The sequence below is a fragment of the Lathamus discolor genome, chromosome 5, assembly GCF_037157495.1.
Source record: "Lathamus discolor isolate bLatDis1 chromosome 5, bLatDis1.hap1, whole genome shotgun sequence".
NCBI lineage: Eukaryota > Metazoa > Chordata > Aves > Psittaciformes > Psittacidae > Lathamus > Lathamus discolor.
In genome coordinates, this window is record NC_088888.1 from 50,594,732 (window position 1) to 50,619,773 (window position 25,042).

At 36.0% G+C, this 25,042-nt stretch overlaps 1 protein-coding gene across 8 annotated transcripts in view; it reads left to right on the top strand.

Annotated features, from left to right (window-relative positions):
• AHI1 (Abelson helper integration site 1) overlaps positions 1–24,260 on the top strand; it is an 87,785-nt gene extending 63,525 nt beyond the window's left edge. For 3 of the 8 annotated variants that reach the window (XM_065680810.1, XM_065680809.1, XM_065680811.1), the window contains exons 20-25: positions 536–594; positions 6,203–6,268; positions 8,533–8,695; positions 10,131–10,231; positions 20,442–20,521; positions 23,113–24,260. In XM_065680810.1, coding sequence (XP_065536882.1) covers positions 536–594; positions 6,203–6,268; positions 8,533–8,695; positions 10,131–10,231; positions 20,442–20,521; positions 23,113–23,341 — 698 coding nt within the window. In that variant the 3' untranslated portion in view covers positions 23,342–24,260. Of the gene's footprint in view, positions 1–535; positions 595–6,202; positions 6,269–8,532; positions 8,696–10,130; positions 10,232–18,752; positions 18,819–20,441; positions 20,522–21,056; positions 21,152–23,112 lie in introns of those variants that run through there. The other 5 variants (XM_065680812.1, XM_065680814.1, XM_065680813.1 and 2 more) reach the window with 5 other exon arrangements.
• Positions 24,261–25,042: the final 782 nt, after the last annotated feature.

The following is a 25,042-nucleotide window of genomic DNA, read 5'->3' on the forward strand; positions in this document are numbered from 1 at the left end:
GTTAACATAATAGTTTGAAAAGAAAAGAATTTACAAGTACTTGTTCAAGTGCACTATGTAGAGAGTGAATAAAATAAACAGCAAGATGTGTTGTGATAGGAACTCAGTGATCAAAGAGAACTACTGAATAGACATAGTTATTCTTTCAGATAAAATAAGGAAGTAATTCCTTTGAGAGTTTTTGTTGGAAAACTTTGTATGCATTACTCAGAAATTCAATGAAGAGAAAAGCAATACAGCCTAGATAATAGTGTCAGCTTTGAGCACGAGGTGGCATGTGGACATAGCTTCAGCTATTTCTCCAAATCATTTGAATGGAAATATTGGATTAGTTAACCTTGTGTCAGGTCTGTTAGTTGAATAAACCCTCCAACTGTTCCTGACTGAAGGTTGCATAGTTGTGACTGAAAGATGCTGCTGCTTTTCATTAGAATTTTGTCAAACATGTCCTGCTAACATAATGATTTTAAAATAAAATGGTTTATTCGATGGAAAGGATAACAAGCAGAAAATTCACAGCCTTTTCTTTTCACAGGGTGTTTCAGCCCAGTAGGAAATCCTCTTAGCCGAACACTATTGGGTAGACTACAGACGGTAAGGAATTCTATCTTTGCATTTTTTTTTTTAAATTGATGTTTAACTATGAAATGTCATTATTCACAAGTTCTCACTGTAGAGAATAGTGGTTTTTTATCCTGCCTTTATTCACAAAAGAGATATCTTCAAGAAAATTGTCTACATGGGCAAATAAGCTTTTGCTGCAGCAAGTTGGTAGTGAAATCACATATCTGCAAATTTAAAACTTTGTGTTTTTTCATTATTTAGTTTTTGTTGTTTAGAAATAAATAAGCTAAAACCACAGTACTGTGATTTTGATTATTAGTGAGAATACCAGCATTGATAAGTAAAGAGAGAATGCTGGGACAATAACCTGAAGTTGAATCCTATTTGGAGCACAATGTTTTCATTGTTTATTCATTCCTCACCTTTTTATAACAGGTGAAATCAGAGATATCTTGTATTTAATTGCTTATCTGTTAAATATTGATTGAAAACTTCTAGGAATTATGTTTGTTCCTTTCTTTATTTTCTGGTTTCCTGATCACCATAATAAAAATCCAACCAAATTTGTAAATGCCATTAATTCCAACTATACACTTTGTAAAATTTGATTAAACACAAATCATATGGAGAGACTAGTGACAGAAGAACAATTATTACCTCTGAATACTGATCATATGTGTGCCTCTATAAAGCTGGACTTGTACTGGAGATGTTAATCCTCCTCCACCCATGGACAGACTGTCATGCTTTAATATTATGTCTTAATTGCTTGCTATTGGTAATTTTTCAGAGAAATGTCAGAAATGAAGGTAAACTAACTCGGGTCATTTATAGGTGTTTAACAGTTTGGATTTGGGGTTTTGGTTTGGGTTGGCTTAGGGGTTTTTTTGGACCTATCTTATTTAACAGAATTTATTAATAGAGTTCTGGAAGGCTGGTAAGATACACAGGATCCCCCAAAAAATTTTGAAATTAGGTTGTAGATTGCCGTTTTGTTAGGACCTAAAGGGTTCTTGTTTCCATATTTTAAATTTTTTAGCCATCAGTATCTAATTTTTAGGAAAATGTATAAATTGTTCAATCAGTATTTGTGTTCTCCATCACAGCAAGCTCAATAGATGTTTACAGGATCAGCTCTTTTGGAAAATCCTAAGTAGCAGCTAATTTATAATTTTATTTTTTTTTTTCCTGAGAGAGTTAAATGAAGGTTTTGAATATTTTTGTTACTTTTTCTGTTATAAATACAGTAATATATATAAGTGCAGGTAAACTGAGTAGTCTATATCAAGAAAATAGCATATTTACAAATGTCAAAAATAATTGAAGAGGTTTTGAATAATTTCAGGAGCTGGAATATTTCACATGCTTCCGAATTGATCTTTTTTCCTTTTTTTTTCCTTTACTTTTTGGGTGGGGTTTTTTTGGGGGGGAAGAAAGGGGTGTTTTGGGGGTTTTTTTTTGGAGGGGGGTGTTGTTGGGGTGAGAGGGTTATCCCTGTAGGCTTCACTGCAGCAGCTGTGTTTGCAATTCTGTTTTGTGTTTGTATATTGCAGGTTTCAATAAAATGCAGCCTGGCACAGTTTTGGGTTTGTTTTGTTTTCTTTTTTTCCTCTAGGCAGATTATAGATTCCCATACTTATTAAATATTGAAGGGCTGTAATCAAATAAGGATTGTAATCATCTAAAGCCTAAGGAAGTAACTTTGCAGTGTCTACAGACTGATTAATTAAGGCCCAGGTAGAATACATTATTCTTAGCAGTTAATACTTTTAGAATAATTCTAATTTAACTCTTTATATGATCCTTGTACTTCTGTTTCCCATACACTAAATTTTTACAGTTAGGTGTCCTGAGCTAGGATACTGTTGGCAATTTATTAGACCAGAGAACAAGAACAGAAATATGACAGTGCTAACAATATTCAATTATGCTAAGTCTCAGCTTATTTAGCATTTCATTTATAACTTCAATTACTGGGGTAAAGAGATTGCATGACCTTCTTAGGGAAGGGGAGAGGATTAAGTAAATTTCTAACCCTTGGGTTCATAAGAAAAAATGAAAACAATAGAACTGTAAAAGCTGAGATTGATTCTATACAATTTTTAAATGTTTTAAATATTATCTCACTTTTAAGCCAGTTGTGGGGGTTTTTTGAGCAGTATAAATTAATGTTTTATTTTGTCTCCTTTAAAAAACAAATAAAAAGGAAACAGAACCTAGAACCACACTGAGACACAGATTTACTGAACAGACACGAGAAGTTTTAACACTCATTCCCTGTCTTACACTTGAGTGTTTGCACAAGTAATGCTCCCAGTTTCTCTTCCATTCTGGCAGATAGCAGGCATAGGGAGGTGAAGTGGAGAGAAGCAGTGATACTGTGCAGCAGCCAAGAAATAGCTGTTGTTCTTCATGTCCCTGAGTCTGTCACTCTAATGGGAAAACAAGGGAGGGTGGCTTTGGCCCTGTGTGCACACAGATTGGGGTTCATCCGGGTAGTCCAATGTCTGCCTAAAATTGATCTTAGAAAAGGTTATTTTCCAAGTGTATTTATTAAGAGTTGATGACTAATTAGAAGTGGGACTTAGTCTCTATGTTTATTCTGTTACAATGAAGAGTGTGTTTACATATGAGGAAGCAGCATATGAAACCATCAGTACTACATTTTTCCATATTTTTTTCTTTAAACTTTGGTATTGTGGTGTTTCAAATATTACTTGTTCAGTAGTAGAAATGAAATGCTGATTTATTTTTTTTTTTTTTACAGGAATGGCAGTAATAACATATCACTTGTTCTTACTCAGTGCTGCTTCTCCATAAGAGAATAAATACTATCTAATGACCAGATCCTGTTGGCCACTATACAGCTGCATGAATAAAAGCAAAACCTCCATTACCACAATCACTGAAGCTTCCCAATTAAAAAGAAGCCATAAACATTTTAATTGGCAGAAATTGGTGACACTTGCTACAGCAACTTATTTATGAGTTTACCTGCAGTTCTCTCTTACCTGCAGTGCTCTCTTTTGTGTGACTGTCTTAAAACATTTTTTGTTTGGTTTTGTGTTAGAAATGTTAAGGCTATGTAAGTGGATTTACTTGTTGGATAACCAGCATCATACTCCATGGTCTAGAACTCTGCATCAGTTGTTGGATCTATTTATCTTCTTCTGAGGATGATGCTTTATTCAACCAAAATCAGAGTAACACAATGGGCTTTTTCAGCAAATATTTTGTTCCTGTTTATCATAGATTGTCTGCCTTCCAAAAAGCCCAGTTCCTCAGAACGTAACTGTAGCCCCACATCTTTTCTGATGCGAGAAAAAGTTTAACTAGTTTCTGTCTTGCCTTAAAAAAAAAGGAATTGTTAACACTATATTAAGGGCAATGTATTCATACACTTCAGTATGTCTGTCACGTTTTTGGAATCCTGAAAATGTGGCTTAATCCTAGAATCACAGAATGGTTTGGGTTAGAAGGGAATTTAAAGAACATCTAGTTACAACTCCTCTGCCATGGGCAGGGACACCTTCCACTAGACCAGGTTGCTCAAAGTTCCTTCCAACCTGGCCTTGAACACTGCCAGGGATGGGACATCCACAGCTTCCCTAGGCAATCTGTTCCACTGCCCCACCACCCTCACAATATAAAAAAAAATGATGTTTCTAAACTGAAAGTCCAATAGTTTTTGCTGTTACTTGCAGTGTAGCTGGTAGTTGCGCTATTTGAGATGGTGTGGCATGCCAGAGGCAACTCTGCTGCCTTGCAATAGCTATGTTTGTGGTAGACAGCTGTGGCAATTCCCCTGTCCAACTGGAGGCAGGGTGTGTGTGCTGCCTGTGACATACTCAGAGTATCACTCTAAGAGCAATCTCCTTGGATTGTTGTTGCCTTAAAAGTTTAACACAGTATCTGAGAGCATTCAGCATAGTCTCAGGATGACTCATGGGTTTTAGCTTGTTATTTCCCAACAGCTCGCTTTCTTCAAGCTCTTCTTGGTTGAGTGTTTGAGAGTGCATAAATACTTTATTGAAAAGAGAGACAGATTGAGACACAATAATGGAGCAACATGAGTACCTGAACTAGATACCTAAATAATACTGCTAATGATTCTGATGAATCATTTTTGAGCAACAGGAGGCACTCCCATCCCACAGGCTAATAAGCACATTGCTTGCACAGTTCTCTTAATCTTGAGAATTGAAAATGAGAATTAGCTAAAACCTGTAAGGCAGTACTAGCTACCAGTAGACCACTGAACAAGCCACACACTCTGAACTGCAGCTCCACCGGTCTTTGTTCAAAATTTGTTTAGCAAATCAGGCAGTTACACTTTTCCCCCTGCCCCTCTGTGTATATACATAATTACTCAGAACCCTTTAGGTGGTAGGCTTGGATGTTCTGGTAGATGATAAGAACTCAGTGTGACTGTTTGCTTTTATACTGTGTCCATCTGTGTGTACTGCGTGTGTCTGTAACTACTGTGGCAATACCAAAACAATCTGGAGAGTGGATGGAACCTCTGTTCAGTCAGTTATTTCTTTCCCATATGGGCTAAGCCTAGCTAAGCTAGGAAAACAACACTGAGGGCAAGAATCTCTTTTCTAGTGAATGCCATTTATTTTGCTGAGGATTGAAGTAATGATGGGCCTTGGATCATCCTAATAAAAAAAATATAGAAGGAGCAATACATTCTAGATACATGTTTCTAAAAAAGTAGGAGAAGGGCAGTGTATGCAAAAAAATAGTTAAAGGAGGGACTGTAAAGTATAAAAAAGGTGAAGTTTATTGGGTAGAAATTCTCATATTTAAGTGTTGTTTATAATGTGCAGATACGGGTGGAAATGTTTACTTCACAAAGCTCACGTTTGATTCTTGTCTGCTAAAATGTTTTAATTGCTGTGTAATATTTTTATTCTGTATTGCAGCTTGTATCCTTTGATGCACACAAAATCTAGGGGAAACTGGTTTCCCCTTTGTGAAAATAGGCCATTGAAAAAAGTTAAATAACACAAGAAAAGGACTTCCATCTCTTCCTTTATTCTAATTTGTTCCTCTAAGAATTTTCATAATTTTTCTGGTTTAAGTCTTCTTTCAACTGAAGAAGTCTATTGTTTGACAGAAATCAAATTTTGTAGGTATAAGCACATTGAAATTATTGCATTATATACCTTCTGTTCCTTTGACTTTGTTGGAAGTCTGAAGAGTAAGTGGTAAAGATAGACCAATTAGAATTAAATGAAAAGTCTTGGTTATTAAAACCAACCTGAAATTCTCAATTATATGTAAGTGATATATTTTGCATACTGGTTCAGAGGTAAAACTCACTGCAACACCTTCTTAAACTTATACAGCAGTGTTTGCAATGCAAACAAGCTTAGACTGCAGAGTCATCAACCCTGTGTCTTCCCCAATGTTGTCTTTAGTGTAGTGTACATACTTGAAAAATTTAGTATCTTTTTCTAAATATCTACGTAGCCAATATTACTGTGTTGCTTAACATCACTTCTGCTTTTTCTCTTTAAAAAAGGCATCTTATTAGTGATAATTCTTACTGGTTTACAGTAAACATGAAAATACTCAAAATTATAGTTAATCAAAATGCTTCATATTAAAGTTTCTAAATAACTTCTTCTAGAATGATGAATGCCTGCCTGCACTGGGTATGAGAGGAGGAAGCAGTTGTCCACTCGGGCAAGAGACAGTAAGCATTATGTAATTTTTTGCAGTATCTTCTATACCTCTTGCACTCTATCTGTGCATTTTGAAAGCACATTCTGTGTTTTTTGGGTTTTTTGATTTTTTTGTTCAGCATGATCCCAAGGAATTTTTGCTACCCTAGTTTTTGTAATTTTTAGAAGCATGTTCATAACTGGCATAACTACATTACTGGTTTTATGTCACTCTTGAAAAATAGTTTTGTAACAATTTGATGGATTTTTATTTTTTGCTTGAACTTGGACCTAGACTGAACTTAACAAATGTCTGAATGTCACACCAGAATTTCCATTGCTTTGGGCATTAATGTGAGTGGCTTACATTCTTCTTTGATCCCAAGGTGTGTTTTTGGTATTGCCTTATGGGCATTTTCTGATCATATGTCTCCAGAGAAAATAATGTCTGTTTCCACATTTTGCTTCAATTGCCAGGCTTGCTAAACCACTTGTATTACAGAATGCATGGGTGGTTTATGTTTGGGGTTTTTTTTATTTCTGGGAGACACAGTGGGACTTGATTGGTTTGAACCATTGTTGGCAGTGTTTCCATGTTACTAAACTTTTGTAATATATGCTAAAAACCCAAAAAATTTACACCAGAACTATCTTACAAAGCATGCTACAAAAAAAAAATAGTTGTCGCTCTGCCTGTCATTGTTTTTCATGCTGCCAAATAATTAGTTTTACTTTTGTTTTGTTTTGTTTCTAACCTTAAGTGACCTCATGGTTTTGATTATACTAATTCTAAGGAAACTGTTGTCACTTAACTGAAGTGGGCACTGTCAGAGCACCCCTTACTGGACATGATCATCCAGGCTTCCAGTTCTATACTGTTTCTCTATGATGCTCATTAGTGTGCTTTACTTTGATTCTATTCTGTAGTTCTGTATTGTCAACATCACCTGTAATTACTGCTTTAGCATTCTTCATGCAGGGAGGAGAGTTATGATAAAGGATATTTCATTGTTTAGCTTCTTTATGTAAGTTCAGGATTACTGAATGTATATTAAGATGAATTTCCTGTCTACTGAGAACTACGCTGATACTAATTCTTTGATGCTGACCAGCTTGCAAATTACCACATAGAATTTACAATGGTAGAATAATTTCCATCTTTTCCCATTCATAAGTGATTTAATCTGTTTAATCGGTGATGTGGAATTATGAAAATACTAGTGACATTGGCTTTATTTTTACACACATAACCCACAGGCTATCTTACTCAAAATAGAAACGCAAATATAAAAAACACTGTGCAGTTCAGCAGTCTTAGGATTTAAGTGCATGCTTTGCTGTCTCCTTCAAGCCCCTATAGCCTACTGTCACTCCTAACAATCCCCATTTCTGACCTCTTCACTTACATTTTTGTAGAGGAATCTGAGGTTAAGGGTATACGTAGAGGAGCAGTGGTCTTCGTGTAAAATAGGTCATAATTTTGCTCTTGCCTTATGATGAGAGAAGCAATCAATTCCCTTCTTTTTTCAGTTCATTTGATTTCAGCCTTTTCTTCTCTGAATTCATCAGGACAGATTTTCATAAATAGGATGTAGGAAATAAGTAAGAAATGACATGTGATACTTTCATATTCAGGGTAGAAATCCAGCTTGTGGTAATGTGTTCTATGCAGGATGCATGATGTTGACCACTACTAGTACTTTTTTCCAGAAAAGTATAGATGCACTGTATTTAATTGAAAAATGAATTTAGTATATGAAGCGGAATATACATGTATTTTTGGCAGTTATTTATAACACTGTATACGTAAATCCTTATTTTTAAACAAACAAAAAAGAAAAACTGGAGTGATTGCAATGATGTTTTTGTACTAAATTTTTCCTTCAGTAAAACTGTCATACTGTTGAAGTATTTATTCAAACACATATGCTTCATGAGCGCACAGAATGGGATCTGAAGGTGGTGTAACAATTCTGAGAAAGTGAATGCATGAAGTGTTTTTTTTCCTTTTGCTTTACAAGTAAATTGCTTATAAAACTAACAGCTGCTGTTTTGAACCTAATCTTAGTGAATTGAATGTTCTTAACCATTTCTACAATCCCACAGTCCTTTATCTTGCCTCTCCTGCTGCTTTCCCACCACCCCTGATCCCATTAGCAAAACTTGAGACAGCCTCAGCTTTTACCAAAGTGCAGCTTTGGTTTCAGCTGCTTTTCTGCAAGAGGAAGTGAATGTTGCGCTTTTTTCTCTGTGGCATGGTTGTGATAAAGCTGTGGTGCTCTTATCTCTCTTTTAGGTAGTGGCTCTTTATGACTACACAGCGCATCGATCAGATGAGCTAACCATCCATCGCAGTGACATTATCCAAGTGTTGTACAAAGATAATGATAACTGGTGGTTTGGCAGCCTAGCAAATGGACAGCAAGGCTATTTTCCAGCTAATTATGTGGCTGGTGAAAGTAAGTTTACCGCTGTCTTCCTGGTATACCAGTGTGGGTTTAACTGATGGTCCAAGATTTTACCACGCGGTACTGCTTATTGTTCTGAAGATATGAATTTATGTAGGACACAGATGGCATAATGATGACTTATTGTGATGCAGAAATTGTATAAAGTTAGCTAACCACTTAGCAAGTTGACATACCTGACTTAGCAGGGTATTGGCAGTTAGTTAAGTATTCCAGCTTATATAGTATTGGCTTAATTATCAGTCCACTGGATTGATTCCTTGTCTCTTCTTTCATATAGCCACCTGGTACATGGCTTACCTTGCAATTTTTTAGGACACATCAATGCATTTCACAGACATGTTAGGTTTTTCTTAGGCAATGTCCATTAGATCTAATCAGATACTTACAAAACTCTTGAGTTCCCCCTCCTTTAATGAAGAATGCTCAGTTCCCAAATAAGTTGATTTCATTATGCAGTTTTAAAAAAACAGTAATGGTTAAATCGCATACTTGAGCATTGAACTTGCTCCAGGTCCTTGTCATAAAACAGTTTTGATTAAACTAAAACATACAGAGCTAAATGAGTCTCAACAAATAATGTAGGAAACATCCTAACTGGGTCTACTGATGTAAAGATGCTCAGTATCCTGACAGTTGTTAATATTCAGCTTATGGACATAGTGTGTGGTTGCATGCTACAAGAAATTCATTTGCCTTACTAAATTATCAAACTATCAGTTATACTGGTGTTTAGAAATCTTTTAACCCAACATTTCTCAAGATGTCTTCCCCCATTTTCTAGTTCCTTCCTCTCTTCAAAGCGAAGTCTAGAATTTATGCCTTCTTCCTAAAAAGAAATTGTACATAACACTGTGCTAACTTGATGATGATAATAGCTAAGGTTAACTTAACTACTGCCCTTCCCCTTTGTCATCCCCTTGCACATCCTGTTCATTTTCTCCTTCCTTTTTTCCTTGCAAAATAAGCCAGAGAGCAGTCTGTTGGAAGAGTCTTCAGTAATAGCCTGTTGTTCTCAAAACCAAAATATTTTAGGCAGTTATCCAACTATGAAAAGAAAAACCAAACCCTGGTATATGATCTATTATTTCAGTTGGTGACCATTTTATTGAATCAAAAGAAATGTATATGATACATTTAAGTATCCACTACATTGCTGTCAGTATGGACTTTGTTCTTAGTCATGCAAATGTTTAATTATTTTTATTCTATATAATTACCTATATATTAATCACATTTAAATCTAAGCTTACTGATATAAATAAAAGTTAATGGGCAAATGTTGATAAATTCTTATACAAAGTTTTGGTTCAAACATTTTTCACATCCTGTTTTTGGCTAGATCATAATGTCATGGTTGTTCACTTAAATTTTGTCATAATACTTTATGGCTCTCATAATGGTCAATTATGGATCCTGTTTTCAGAAGAATATGAAGAACAGCCTTCAGGATTTGTACCAGATTCTGCTCCTTTCCTCCCTGAAGGACCAACAGAAGCAGAGGAAGATTCTGCAACGCTACATAAGGTAACAATTTCAGAAGGAAGGATGTAAGTAGTGGTGGAGTGTGTCTTTTGTGCGCAAGGTGGACTGTATTAATTTTCAGTCCTTCTTGGAAAAGCTTCTTATTCATAGACCTCACTCCAGGTAAGCAGTTTGCTTTTCAACAGAAATCTAACATTTGTCTTGAGTGGAAACAACCGTTCCATCATGTAGCAATTAAGTAATCTGACTTTTTCACTGTTGTGATGACTGGCAGATCTCCCATTGACTCCAGAGTTTACAGTAGAATCTCTTACAGCTACCTGATGTAAATAATGGTTGAAGAAACAGCATGGATTTGTCAAAACCTGATGTACTTTTGAGCATTTGACTGTAATTGTTGGAATATGCACTGCCCACAGGTTCTTCAAATTTTCTGCCTGAAATTTCCTTATCAGGTTGCTTACGAAAAAGCTGTGATGTTTGTCTCTTGAGAGTTTTTCAGTCCATGTAGTAGTATCCTAATTAAAGATATACAATATGATCAAAAGCCTTATTACCAGACCAGGAGATACGCTGCAGCTAAGCATGCTTACTTGCCAGTAGATGTTTCTGCTTAAAAGCTGCTGATGGTTCTCAGATGTGAATGACTGCACCCATCTTGTACATGCTCAGGAAGGTATATTATAGAGAATTCATATTTTTAAGGAGCAAAGAAGAAAAAGGCTTTTTACTTGACTAGATCTAATATCTCTCCACTCCCACCATATGCTTTTACTGAGTTGCATATGTTGTTGTTTACATATCACATACTATATTGTACACAGAAGAATTCTTGTTTATGTGATTTTAGTTAGCAGTCAGCATCCAGGATGTACAGAAGAATAAAGAAACAGCAGCCAGGTTTTAGTTAAGGAAAAAAAAAAATAGGGGTTTGGTTTTTGTTTTATTTTTAGGGATCTTTAGAGATAACTGTGATGTGCAGAGCAGGCCAAATCATGTAGATTGGAAAAGGCCTTTAAGATCATCAAGTCCAGTCACTGCCCCAGGACTGCCAAGTCCATCAATAAACTATGTCTCTAAAGGCCTCATCTACATGGGTTTTGAACACTTGCAGGGATGGTGATTCCACCAGTTCCCTGGGGTGCCTGTTCCAATGCCTGACTTTGTGTTCTCCAGACAAAGATTAGAAGCCTTAATTAGCTCATGTTCCCCTTCTTTGAAGTAAGACTGATGATTGTCTTAAAACATGGGATACTTTGTAAGAAAAAAAAAAAAAAAAGTAAAGAAATAAATATTACTTCTATAACTGTTACAATATAGGAATTTTTTCATTCCAAAATGTTTGTATCCTCCTTACGTGTGCTCTCCATAGCTGTTCATTTAGTCAAATGGTACTGACATAACTACTTTAAAAGTGACTTTTTTTCACACATCTTCCAAATTACTTGACTTTTTCCATGTACTTTTCTCAAATTGAATCTAATATTTTGCTTCTGATTTGTGAGACTCAAAGCATATGCTATGTTGCTTAATTACAGTTTTTTCTTTTTTCAGATGATGTATGTATTCTTTGCTGCGTAATGTATATTGTAATGTTCACGGTTAAAACCCTCAAAGCTACTTCTATTAACCTTTTCTGTGTAGCTTTTTGGTTTTAGTAGGTGAGTAGAGAGAGGTAGTATTTAATAAATTATTGAGTATAGATTACTCATTTGGCTGTCTTGTTGAAGCCAGCTGTCTTATTGAAGCCAACTGCTATAAGTCGAATTACCAAGTGTTTTATTTCCAACTATACTTGAATAACAGAATTAATCACTACACCAAGTAGTAATAATTAATCTAAAGTATCTTTTACCTCTTCATAGCTGACAAACTCATAGCTAAAACATTGTCCAAGAAAGAAAGACAAGGGTGCAGTACTTCTGGATAGTCCTGTAAAGGCAGACTGGAGCAAATATGGGGAAAACTACGTTACTGGAAAGCATAAAGATTTCTTTCATCAATATTTCATTGAAATATTCTTTACTTTGATTCTATTGGCACTTTGAATTAAATTGACTGCATATTTCATAATTATTTGGAATTTTATAGTAGTCTGTATAGTCCATGCAGATATTCAAAAGACATGATGAATAAAGTATACAGTAACAGCCAAAACCCAAGCAAATATGTTGGGGTTTATCTTGCACAGCATCCAAGGGCACCTCAAAATCACAGATCCAGAGAACAGTAACAAAACATGTAGAAGTCCTGGAAAAAATGGTCTGAGAGGATATTAGAAGACTACGTTAGCAAAGAATGAGCAGTGAAGAGAGTGTATAAAATAATACATGATGTAGAGAGATTTAATTGGATGCACTCGTTTTTTTGGGGGTTTTTTTTTCTTCCCCCCCCCCCCCCCCCATCTGCTGTTAAGAAAGATAAGCAAGATCAGGGAACATTAAGGTGGAATGGAATACATCTAATAATGGTAGAAGGAAATCTTTGTCCATGCCATACTTAACCTGGTGAACCTAGTTACTACAAGACCCTAGTAAACTTAAGTGCTCAGGGATTAATTTTTTAACAACACGTTTTAGTCTGTGGTAATGGCTGAGATCCCAAAAGCATCTATATGACTGGGAAACATAAATCTGTCTGATATTTTTAATTTCAAATTGCACAAGCACTGTATAAATCACCAAGCTAGTGAGTTGAATCAAATCTTTGTGTAAAATTTGCAATTATTTGAAGTGTAATGGTTTTACAAAAGCTGTGGAGTGCTGCACAGAAGAAACAAATTATCATTTAGCTTATAATGAAGGTAAGTTCTAGAGCACTTTAGCTTTAGGCAATACCAGATACTTCTGAGACAAAACTGCTAGAGGACCACTGAGGGGGCTGGTCGGTTATGGCAGTTCCTGTGTTGCAGCAGTGACATAGCAACTTTTCTTCCTATTCCTCTCATTTCTTTTCAGTATAAGAGCTGATGAAAGGAAATGCCAATTTCTTTTGCATGGGAAATAAGAAAAATCATTATTTTGTAATAACCTATAGTTTTAAGTTTTTCTGCTTTGGCAGAAAATGAAACTTTTTTCTTTTACTTTATGATTTTTTTTTGTTTGGTTTTTTGTTTTGTTTTGTTAAACCCAAAATTATTTATTGAATAATTTAGTTGTTGCTTAAGTTGTTACTACTAGCAGAAGAATATAACTGAATTTTTGGGTTGTGTTTACTTTACGTACACAAGCATGGGTTTTCCAAATAGTTAACATGCACTCTGATGGATGTATCTGTTGTTCTCTGTGGATTATTTGAGGAATCCTTAATATTTAGCTCTAGACTGCAACACACAGTTACTGTGAAAATCATTATAGCATTTACTCATCAGATTTTGCTATCATACCAGACTAAATAGGGCACTTAAAATTAATATTACTATGATTTTAATTACTGAGAATACCAGCTAGTCTAATTAAAAATAGTTTTTGAAGTGCAGATATTATAAAAGCATATCCGACTAATTGTCAGAATTGAATGATGAGTGAATAAAATGGGATCATTAACATTAGAAGAGGGTATAATACTCAAGATCCAATATTAATCTTTGGAAATAATAAAAAAAAAAGTTGCAGTTCAAAGAACTTGCTTTCAAAACACCTTCTACCATCATCTTTATATTCCTAACATAATAATTTTATGCAAACCTTGTTTTCCTGCCTTGTGAGTTACTTAATTTCTGAGCCACAAAATTAGATCATAATCATCTTTAATTACAACATACATGTAAACTGGCAATAGAAATTTCATGGAATGAAGTTCTCACTGCACTGATGAAGAATCCCAAGAAATAGAAACACACTTGTCATCTGTCTGCTCCAGTGGATGTGCTGGTTTCAGGTTCTGTAAGATGAAGGCTGAAAAAAACCAAGAATTCAGATAGGGTTCTATTAGAAACCAGAATTTGGGGTTTACAGAATTTTGGCAAATCAGAGACATTTTGAAGTCAATAGTGTGTCTTTTTAATGTTCTGTTGTCTATAAAATCTTGTGAATATGTTTATGATTTAAGATAGCCTGCCACTCACTATGTAAAATGCATCTAATAGGATTCTGGATGTGGAGTACTCAATTCTACATTAAGTGAGAATAGTGGTAAATAGTAATAGACAAAACTAAAACAATAATCTTAAAAGTATAAAAACTACTTTTCTAGCATATTTATCTTTGAGAAATGATGTTAAAGTATAAAATAATGGTCATAAGCATGAAACAGTTTACCTTCAAGGACTACATTTTTATTGCACAATTTGGATAATCTACCCAGAGATCATCAAAACTTGATTCCATGTATTTTTAAACAAAGTTGAAGATTATCACTGCTCACATGAATAATTCATGTTCTTGCTGTTCTTCTTTCCCTAGAGTAGGTTGTTGTCAGACTTTCTGAATACTTAGCCTAGCGTGTCTGAAACTAACCTGCCAAGTAATTGATGCTTTTCCCCTGGGCTTGAGCTCTTTCAATGTGAGTATTTTTATGGGCTCAAAATTTATTTACAAGATCTAAATATTTTAAAAGCATAGAAAACTTGCCCAAAAAAAGTACTTTGAAAAATACCAGCTAGAAATTTTTCTGTTAGTTTCATCAAAAACTTTAATTTTGTAGTCTGTGCTGTTTCTATGTTCTCCTTTAATAGTCACATTCTTCAGGTTATGGGGGAACACTTCAGTGGAAGGACTTAGGAAGATGTGATAATGCTAATAAGGGAAACATTACAAAATTAATACAAATGAACTCTTGCAGTGAATAGAGCTGAAGACTTTCAACACATCATGAAATGTGTTCAATTTCAAGGTTCAGAAAGGTTGCAGATCCAAAAGATGTGACATTCAATTGAATTATCATCTATTGTAATGAAGTTTATAATTCTTATCTTCATTTGTTGCTAATATGATTACAGATCTCCCTAAAGGCATTGATATCTGGGCTGAAACAAACTGCTTTTCTAGAATCAGTGTGCAAATCTGCTCTGTGGTCTTCCACATAAACTCTTGAATAGGCATTATAAAATAGACACATCTGCAGATCTACTTTTGAAGTAGTAATTCGATTTTTCCCGAAGAAATCATTCATCTGAAGGAAATATTATTGTGGTACCATCTATGAGGAATGGACAATTTTCCTTAAAAGTTACCCAATGTTAACATATTTCAGCTTTTTAGGTCTTATTTTTGATAATGCAGTTTGTACTGTTGAAGCTGAATTACTCTCTCTTAAGCATGTATGGTAGTACTTTATTTGTAAGCTGGTAGCTCTTTCTTTTTCAACTCCAAACCCACCTCTATGGTTCTTAATGCATTCTGTCTCATGAAATACTTGTGCCTGTGTCTATAGTATTTACTCGAGTCATTGAAAGAAAAGGTATCTGGTTTATAAGCAAATTAATATCTGTTGGAATCAAAAAGGGAAGATGAAATGACATCCATAGTCATTGCCGTAAGTGACTGTTCTGTTTAATGAAAGGAAGAATCAGGCTGAGCTGCTGAACTGGTCAAGCAAAACCAAAAATACTGTTCAGGGACATTTATATTATTAACATAGCTCTCAGGAGCAAGCTAACTTCTCTCTTCCCCTGGTTTTCTCATTGGGTCCTCATATCCTCTCTCTGAACAAGATTGAACTATTTTTATGCAAATTTTTATGCAAAGCTGTAACCACAGATGAATTCCCAGAGGCCAAGACTTCAAGACTGAAAACAGCTGTTCTAAACCATAGTGCTTCAGTCTGAAGTATCTTGTCTCCACTCTTCCTCCTCTTTCTTTTGTTGATCCTCAGTCATCTAATTGATTTGATTTCTGAGATGTAGTATTTGTCTGTGTTGAGCCATGACTACTGTTTTCACCCACCAGATTTCCTGCTGGTCTCTTCTAGCCCTGAACGCCCCTGGGATTTTGCAGTTGCAAAGACTAGACAAGGCAAAGTCCTCTCTGACTATGGCTCTAGCATCTGTGGATAGAGAAGTTAGCTTAGTCCTAAATGCTTCAGTGGTTTAGCAGGTTTTTTATGGGAAAGATAAAATTCATGCTAATGTCTCTGTTGCATAGAGAGCCACAGTTCTACTAAGTAGTGATAGACATAAGAGTTACAATATGGTTAATCTTATTTAGATAGGTTTGTTCTTTAAAAATACTGGGGGGGGGGGGAGGCAATTAGGAGTTAATTGAATTTTAAAAAAGCAAAATAAATATATGTAATTCCACTAGCAAATCTCCCTGCCAATTGTTCATTTAATGTGGAAAGGTGTGGAAGGGTAGAGAATATCAGGAAAGAAAATAGTGAGTGTAGTGTGGTGTCACAGCATTTCTCCCAAACTTGACTTGTTAGAACAGTTTAGATGGGAGGCATCAATATGGTTCTGGAGAATTAAGTACCTTGCTATAAATCTTATATCTATGGACTGTGTAATAGAAAACAAAATACAAACTTAATAATGAGCTTAATATCCTGAAGACTAATCTAAAAACACACAGAGACATGTCCATTCTTGCCATCTGTGATCCAATGAATCTTTAATTAGATCAAGCTGTAGAAACAGCTTCTATGGGAGAGTTCCCTTGTGCAGAGTAGGCTATAGAACAAGCTCATTTACTTTAATGGCTTGAATCACCAGAATAGATTGCTCCATTCTGTCCACCTACTACTTAGTCTGTTAGAGAACCTCCACAGACCATCAGTCTTGGAGACAACTCTGCACAGCCTAGAGAAAACCACGACAAAGACTAGACTTGGGATGAGACTTTGTTCCTAGTACTTCCTTTAGGTGCCCTCTGCTTCAGGTTTTGCTCGGAATTGAGTTCCGATACATCTGGTTGTTTACACAATCTGCCCAGGGAGGGTTTAGTGCTTGACTTACTGCTGTGGATTCTACAGCAGGGGTCAGGAACTGATAGTCTTTTGTGTATTTAGCCTTTAATTGTTTTGCCTTGGTTGCTTCGTATGTGGCAATACTGAAACAGCAAAGTACCAAAAAATGAGCTCTAAAGCAAGCAAGCCTTCAAGAAAAGGAAAGTGTATGTTTTATTACTATTTTTATTTTTATGAATGTAAACAAAACAAGAGAAACTTCATAAAATTTAAGCTTTGAGAGTTGATATGAACTGATGTTTTATCCTTCTGGTAGTCTGTATCTTTCAAAGGATGGAGAATTAGAATATGGCAACAAAATTGTATAGATTGTTCTTTGGAAAGGTCCGTATTTGATTGTAGTATTATTACAATGTAGAGATTCTGTAATAGTTACTCAGAAAGGAATGTAAAAAACCTAGTCCAACATCATTTCCACAGGATTTTCAGAAAAACGTTTTGACTGCAAGTAAAGTGAATTCATGATTTTATATGGCAAGGAACCACGAGGTTATAAAAGCTAAAGGAAGTATTAATTACTTAAGAGTCATTCCCTTTACAGCACTCCCTTGTATTTTTGTATCTGTGGCATTATAGCTCCTTCTTTTGTGTTTACTTTTACCATTGACGTAGTCTCAAATTTATCATTGTATTAACAAGGATTTTGTGTATGAAATAGACTTTTTTTTTTTCTTCCTAGACCTGCCAATGCTGCATTATTATATTGTAATAGGTTGATTTTTGTCTAAACTAATCCAGCAGCCTATGCTTTTTCAGCAGACTAATTCTAATGACTAATATTGGAATGTGGTGGTTGTGGGCAGTGTGCTTATATGAATTCAACAAGTCAATGGGAGCTTGATCTTGTTTCTTCTAAGTCAGCAGAATAATAATATTAAAGTAATAATATTAGGGATCAGGGCCAAGACAAAAAAGTTCGAATTTCATTCAAGTTACCAGCATTTGTCACAGAACCAATAAGCTGAGGCTGAATGTAATTTCTGTTCAAACTCAAATAAAGCTCCACCAACATCAACTACAGATTTAGGGTGTCACATGGATTCATTACTACATTGCTGATTCCTTATGGCATGTGATCCAAAATGTGCACTCACTCGCCTAAGAAGGGAGGGCTCTGACAATGTCCCAACCCAAGGGGAGAGTCCCTGTTTGCAGGGCTGCTGTTCTGAGGAGAACTTACTCAAAATAGCTCTCTGGCAGGGCTTCTTTTATAAATAGTCCCATAGCCCACCATAGACTCAGGACTCAACTTTCTTGCCCTGGGACCTGCTGACCACCACCATGTGGGTGGGACAAGAGCTGTGCAAGGAGGTTTTTAGTTAATTCTATTTAGAGTATGAGAAAATAATTAAACAGTTCAAAGCCTAAAACTGAGGTTTGGGAGATACTGTTTCTGGTTCCAGTATGGTCTTCATCTATGTGTGCCTGGGCAGTTTTCACCTGTGCCTCACTTCACACCAAATTAAAATTGGACAGTAGAACTTGACAGGGGAATGTTAAGTTTTGCTCATTAGGGCTTTGAAATCTGTGATGGTTAAGTTTAGTGTCTCAAAGGAAAATATTTTCATTCCAGTTAAAAATACCAAAACTAATGCTTAAGTAATAAAAAGAACTGCTGTGAAGCAACCCTCTGTTTTCTCTCTGTTTATGTTAAATACAGAGGGACCACGGTACACCTTGCCTTTGAGATCTCATGTAATGAAAGGAACAACTGGCAGACTAAAGGGTCAGGAACTGTAATTTTTTATTTCTCTGTTGCTTCCAGAAAGCTCTTGTTGACTTTGTGATTACGTTTTTAGATGCTATATTGTTGTTAGGCACTCCAGAACTGCTGAATGATACTCCTGTCCTAATACTGTTTGGTTTTAACTGGGGTTTTAGAGACAGTAATGTCAGTAACTGGCTGTTTCCTGGAGCAATTCAGGCTGATATAGCAGAACATTAAACCTTTTATTTAGAAAAGGATGAGTACCTTTGTGCTTGACAGAACTGGATGGTCTGATCTTTTTTAACACTAAGGCTATTTTGAGAAATTCAGAAACAATGTGGTAGGCTTTGCTTTAGGCTACCTGTGATTCCGAATCTCAACTAGCAGTCTTTAAAAAGCAGAAATGTGGGCTAAGTTGAGGGTTGAGTTAGTTTCAAGCTCATTCTTCTTTCCTACCTGAAAAAAAATCTTCCTTTTTTTGAAAGTACTGGATCTGTTCTCTCACTCCCTTCTCTGTCTTCAGGCTTCCAGACTTTTTCTCCAACTTTCCAAGGTCTTTATAGGAACCAGTCGCCACTCCCACAGTGCCTGCCTGGATACAACTTGTTCGTTCATGCATGCCGCGTCAACCAGACACTTACAGAATATAGCTGTCTTGTCAATCCCAAGTAGAGGTCCACAACAGGTTTTCACTGATAGTTTTGTGAGACTAGTTCTGAATCTACAGTGCGCTGCACTGCTTTCCACAGCTTTTGTGGTGCTTTGTTGTGGTACTCTGGAGGCCTGAAGTCCATGGCTGGATGTGCAGTGTATGCCTGCTTCCAGAAGAGCAAATTTTGGATAAGATGAAAGGACTATCAGTTGTGTTGGCTTCTGCCCTGCATGGAAACAAAACTACATGGTTGGTTACCAGATATTTGACAACAGCCTGTGTGGAAGAAAGTAGAGAAAATAATCTGTCCCTGAAGACAGTAAACTCAGGAAGGGTACTCACATTTCCGTATGGGAATTCTTGCAGTAAGCATGAGAACTGTTAGAGTTAGAAAGAGGTATGTTTAGAGGGAGAGTGAGTTGCATACAGACCCACTAATTAATTACATAGGAAATTAGGGCATCTACTCCAGCTGTTCCAGGTCTGGTTGTTGTTTGTTTGTTTTTTTTTTTTTTTTTTGTTGGGGTTTTGGTTTTCTTTTTAGCCCTGAATTATAAAGTAACCTTTAGCAATCTGAACTGCTTTTGACTGAAACTTGCAGGCTTAAAAAATAGACAGGTTTCTCTTTTGAAATTATGCAGTAAGATGGCTTTTTAGCATTCTGTCTTTACTCGCACAGTAGCAGAAATAACTTAATTCTTTACAGATCATGTGTATTTTAAGGTGGCTGATAGCAGATTCATAACCTACTGTTTCTACACATACCTGAAAACTCTTATTTGCAAGTAGCTTGTTTTTTATAAAGCAGGGTACTGTTCCCTTGTTTGTAACCACATAGGAGTTAACATTTTATGCCTGATAGACATTCTTTTTCAAATGAGGTGTATTCTCTCCTTATTCAGGAAGCTGGTGGGTTTTCTATGTATGTGTGTTGGCCCCATTGTCTGTCGTCTTTTTACCTTCCTGGTTTTTTTTCTTCTCTTTTACAGATGTCACCAGTCATCAGTAAGTCAGAGGACCTAAAATCTAACTCAGAGCACGACAGAGAGAGAGACTCACCTGCAACTCAGTAAGCAAGAAATACAATCTGCAGTGTTATTTCTACAACTGCTGTTAGAAAACTGTGAGAAATGTTTGAAGGGTTATTTTGTTTCAGCAAGCAAAGCAAGAAGTTAGCTTTAGGATAATCATTCAAAAAATGCTTCACACCTGAAATGTGAAGGCAATAATGGTTTATATGTATATACAGACACACATGTATGCATACACACACTCTCTCCCCACCAAAAAGCAAGGACTATAATGTGTATGAGAATCAAAATTCAGGGATATGAGACTGCTCTGTCCTTAGCTATGTATTAGGCTTTATTGCTACAAACTGAAAACTTTTTTTACCTTCTAAAGGTTAGCACATACTGAGAAGATGCGAACTAGCATCTTTAGTTGGGACACTTGCAGTTTTTAAAAATTGTATATATTCATTATGTGAAAGCTGTAAACAGATAAGATCATTTTGAACAAGATCTTCCATTGTCTTTAGCTATTGCAACCATTTATACTTCAAAAAATACATCTGAAAATACCTCCTGTGTTTGCCATTACAGGTGTCTGTCATCTAAGCAAAGTTATTTCACTGATCATTTACCAGAGTGGTCCCCTCCCTAAATAAATCATCTGTGCGTATACGGTATAGACGTAGGTAGAGATCTAATTTTAACTTGTCTTTAAATCTTAACTTTCTATCTCCATTTATATCTAGATTTGAAAATAAATTGTGAGTGAAAAGTACACGTATATGATGAGGAATGACCTATATAGCAACATATTGACAGAATTCAGCACTGAATTTTGGGCATAACCATTCTGATAGAATGTATATCAAGGAAAAAAATGCCTTAAAAGCACAGTTACTGTGATGGTTGATATGGTCTGTTAGAAGCAACTATCAAAAAATTGGTATGACTCAACACTATTAATAGGACTTCAGAAAACAATTATTTTGAGTGACCTGTCCAGGGCACCCACTGAAGAATGTGGGATTTTTTATGTGGGATTCAAGAATTCTGAGTCATATCAAATGTGAAATACCCATTTTAATGGAAACTAAGACTTATCTTGAGAAGAGTTTCACACTGAAGTGTCACGCTGAAGAAACAGAGCCCCAAAATGACTTCAGTTACATTTCAAAAAAATAAGAGAAAACAGCTACATGCCTGAGTCACAGGAATGTGCTCCCTCCTCCTGAGCTATAAGCAGCAGGCACATCGTGGAGATGCCAGTCTGAAGTCATGCTTCATGTCATTGCTGTCCCATCTGGGCCTAAGAACAGTGTTGCAGAGCCTCATTCACAAGCTTTCAGGGTACTGAACCAGGGTACCTGATCATTAGTGAGAGAGAGATGCCATGCGATAGCATTTGATTCTCTGCCTTGTCAGGGGACAACTAATTTGAAAGGGAGGAAGATAGACATGTCAGTCCTACACAATGTTGTATTTTCCTTCCATGTACAGGATATTCTAGGCTTTATTATGGTTTTCCGGCTTTTTTCCTCCAGTGTTTGTATTTTGTCTGACATGGAGAGGACAGTTTTCACTGCATGTATTCATGAATACACAGTTTAGCTTAAGAAAAAAAAAATCAAACTATAGGCATATAGTCATCAGTCCATTAGCAAGGCTGATGTGTAAACATTTTCATCTATAAAATAGGACTACATAAGGACAGTGTCACTAACAGTAATGATATTGTAGCACTTTTGGGGGGGAAACTCCACACACCTCATTATAATTTTAGTTTTGATTCATCCATGCACTTACGTGTTTCAACCGTGTTCAACATAACAGTTCTGGTCACAAACCAAGACCGCTTTGTGCTAGGCACAGTACAAATTTTGAACAAAGATGGTACCTGCCCTTGAAAGGTTACAGTCAAAGTACTATTACATATTTACAGTTAAATAAGGTTACAACTTTCACAAAAAGTAGGAATTCATGATAGAAGTGGTGTCACATCTGCATAATCCCTGGCATTATCTGCAAGACCTCTCTAATTCCTTCCATGTACAGGACATTTCTGTTAAAAGCTTTTAAGTGGGAAAGATACAGGAGCTCAAATGATGCTTTTGGCATTGTATGAAGTCTGATAAGCATAAATAGATATTGAAGTGATTTTTGATTCTGTAAATCTGTCATAGTTCACATAAATTAAAATGGAAAAACTAATCATACCCACTTTGCCTGCCTGTCTTTTTCTTGTTGAGTAAATAAACCAGGGATCTCTTTAATTGCAAGTATTTTGGTGTCTAAGCTTAGGAAAGAGAAAAAAAGTGCAATGGCTTTAATGAGAGGAGGAGACTGGCAATTTGTAGTTTTTAATTACATCTGTGGACTGTTGATCAAGGCTAGCTGATTTTTAAGATGAGAGCTGTTCTTTTCAAAGCAGCGCTATGATAAAAAGTAGGTTTATGGAGTGGTCTCATATTTCGTCTTCATGTTTTTTCTGTCTTTGTTCTGCTGTGGAATGGTAGTTTTTGTAGCTGTTTCAGCATTGTACTCAAACAGGCAGACAATTGCTCTAATGCATCAGCTGTGCGTGGAAAAAGCTCTAAATTTGGGCCAACTTTGTGTTTCTTTTGCTCTTTTTATATCCACCTTCCTCTAGAGGTGCAAAGAAAAAGAAGAAAAGGATACAGAGGAATGAGAGAGAAAATCAGCACAACTTAATGGGTCTCGATACTTCTGTATCATCAGTTACAGCTAATGGTGTTGAAAATGAACCTACAGCCCATGGAGTAAAATTGAAGAAGAAGAAAAAGGCAGTGAGAGGCTCAAACTTAAGCACAAATGGAAAGACAAATATTGCCTTCGAGCCTGAATGCTGTGACGTGTAGTTATAATTTAATTCCAAGTACTGGTGTGATCTTCAGTATACACATTGAAAGCTGCAACTGCGATCTCACTTCTAGGATTAACAAGAAACAAAGAAATACTCAAATATGCAAAATGGCACCAGTTGAGACTTACTAATGATGTAAAACTGTTTTCAAAGACTTTTGTTCTGGCTTCCTTGAAATCAACAGACTTTGAATGTCAGCTCCTCACTGGACTGGTAAAATCTGAAACTGTTCAGTACAATGTTAATCAGTTTAATATCTGGTTATACCTTAACTTGGGCATTTCTGTAGGCTGTAGATCAACCCATTGGGAACAGAGAATCAAGTGAAAAAGTGTCATAAAGAGCAAAACAAGCTCAACTGCTGCATAAGTTATTAAATTAGTGCTTTAAAATGCATTGTAAGTAAAACAGAGGAGTGTTCGTAATGGTAAAATTCCGAGGGAATGCTGGTATTGCAGTGTACGTGAAAACAAGCTTTTAAAAGGTGTTTTCCTGACATCAGATATTCACTGGACTGCTTTTTGCAGCTCCAAATCAAATTTTGAGTAACTACCTATGCAATTACCCTGTCTTCAGTGGGACTACTCATGCTTACCAATGTAAATAAGTGTTGCAAATTCCAGGCAGTTATATTTTTTTCAAATGAGGTTTTCTGCGCATAATAAAGATGCATTGCAGTTTAGTCAGAGTTCCTGGCTGCTGTGGCAGCAGTCTTGCCAAATATACTTCCTTTTGTCTGAATGAAATATTTTATACCCAACTGTACTGTTTGTTTTACTTGTAGTCCTTATTCACTTGTGTCATTAATCTATGGCTTTTTTACCTATTATGTTGTAAACTTTAACTAATGACTTCACTAATTATGTACACTGCTAAATAATTTTGTTTTATATTAAACAAAACACTTTCTATCAGTTAGTGTTGGTATTTTTTCTGGCTAATGATATCCAGTTTATTTTTACTCTGCTAGGAAATTCTTCCTCCTGCCCTTCTGAAGCAATAAATAACATAAAATTAGAAAGCCCTTATTTAGTAGGCAGGGCTCTTGATTCCATTAAAAAAAGAAGTGAGAATAACAATGTTGGGCGCTGATGTGTGAAAGGCACCCAGATGTGGAGGACTGGTTGCTATATATTGTTATATCTTCCCTGCACATGTTTTAAAGCCAAAAGAATCTGTAAACTTGTTTCTCTTGCGTAACGCGCAGCAGCAAATACTCTTTTGGCTCTGCCTGTAATTGTTCTTTGCTTATAGTCTAGCTTTGCTTTGCCTAGAGCCTGTCTATAAAGTCTTCCCCTAAATGAGGTTTGCGTATTTGCACTGGAAACTTATTAATGTCCCTTTCCCCAGTCAGAGGTGGTGTAAAATTATGGTGCTGGCCCTGCCTGATTGTAGCAAGGCTCCTAGCCCCTTAGTCTCTTTGCTTTTGCAATATGTTCCAATTCATCATTCTGTGTGATGTGGGATTTAAAGATCTTATAAAAGAGAAAAATCCTCAACGTTGTACGTTTCTTAAAATGTCCTGGGTCACATTTAAAATAAGGGCAGAGCATGACATCAGTCTCCACGTCAGGGAGAGCTGAGCAGCAGCCAAGATCTGGGAGCTCATTGGAAAGCATTGTAAAATGTTAATTTGGCATTGTGGACACTGAAGACAGAAATAACACTTCAGATAAACACCACAGAGAGATGGTAG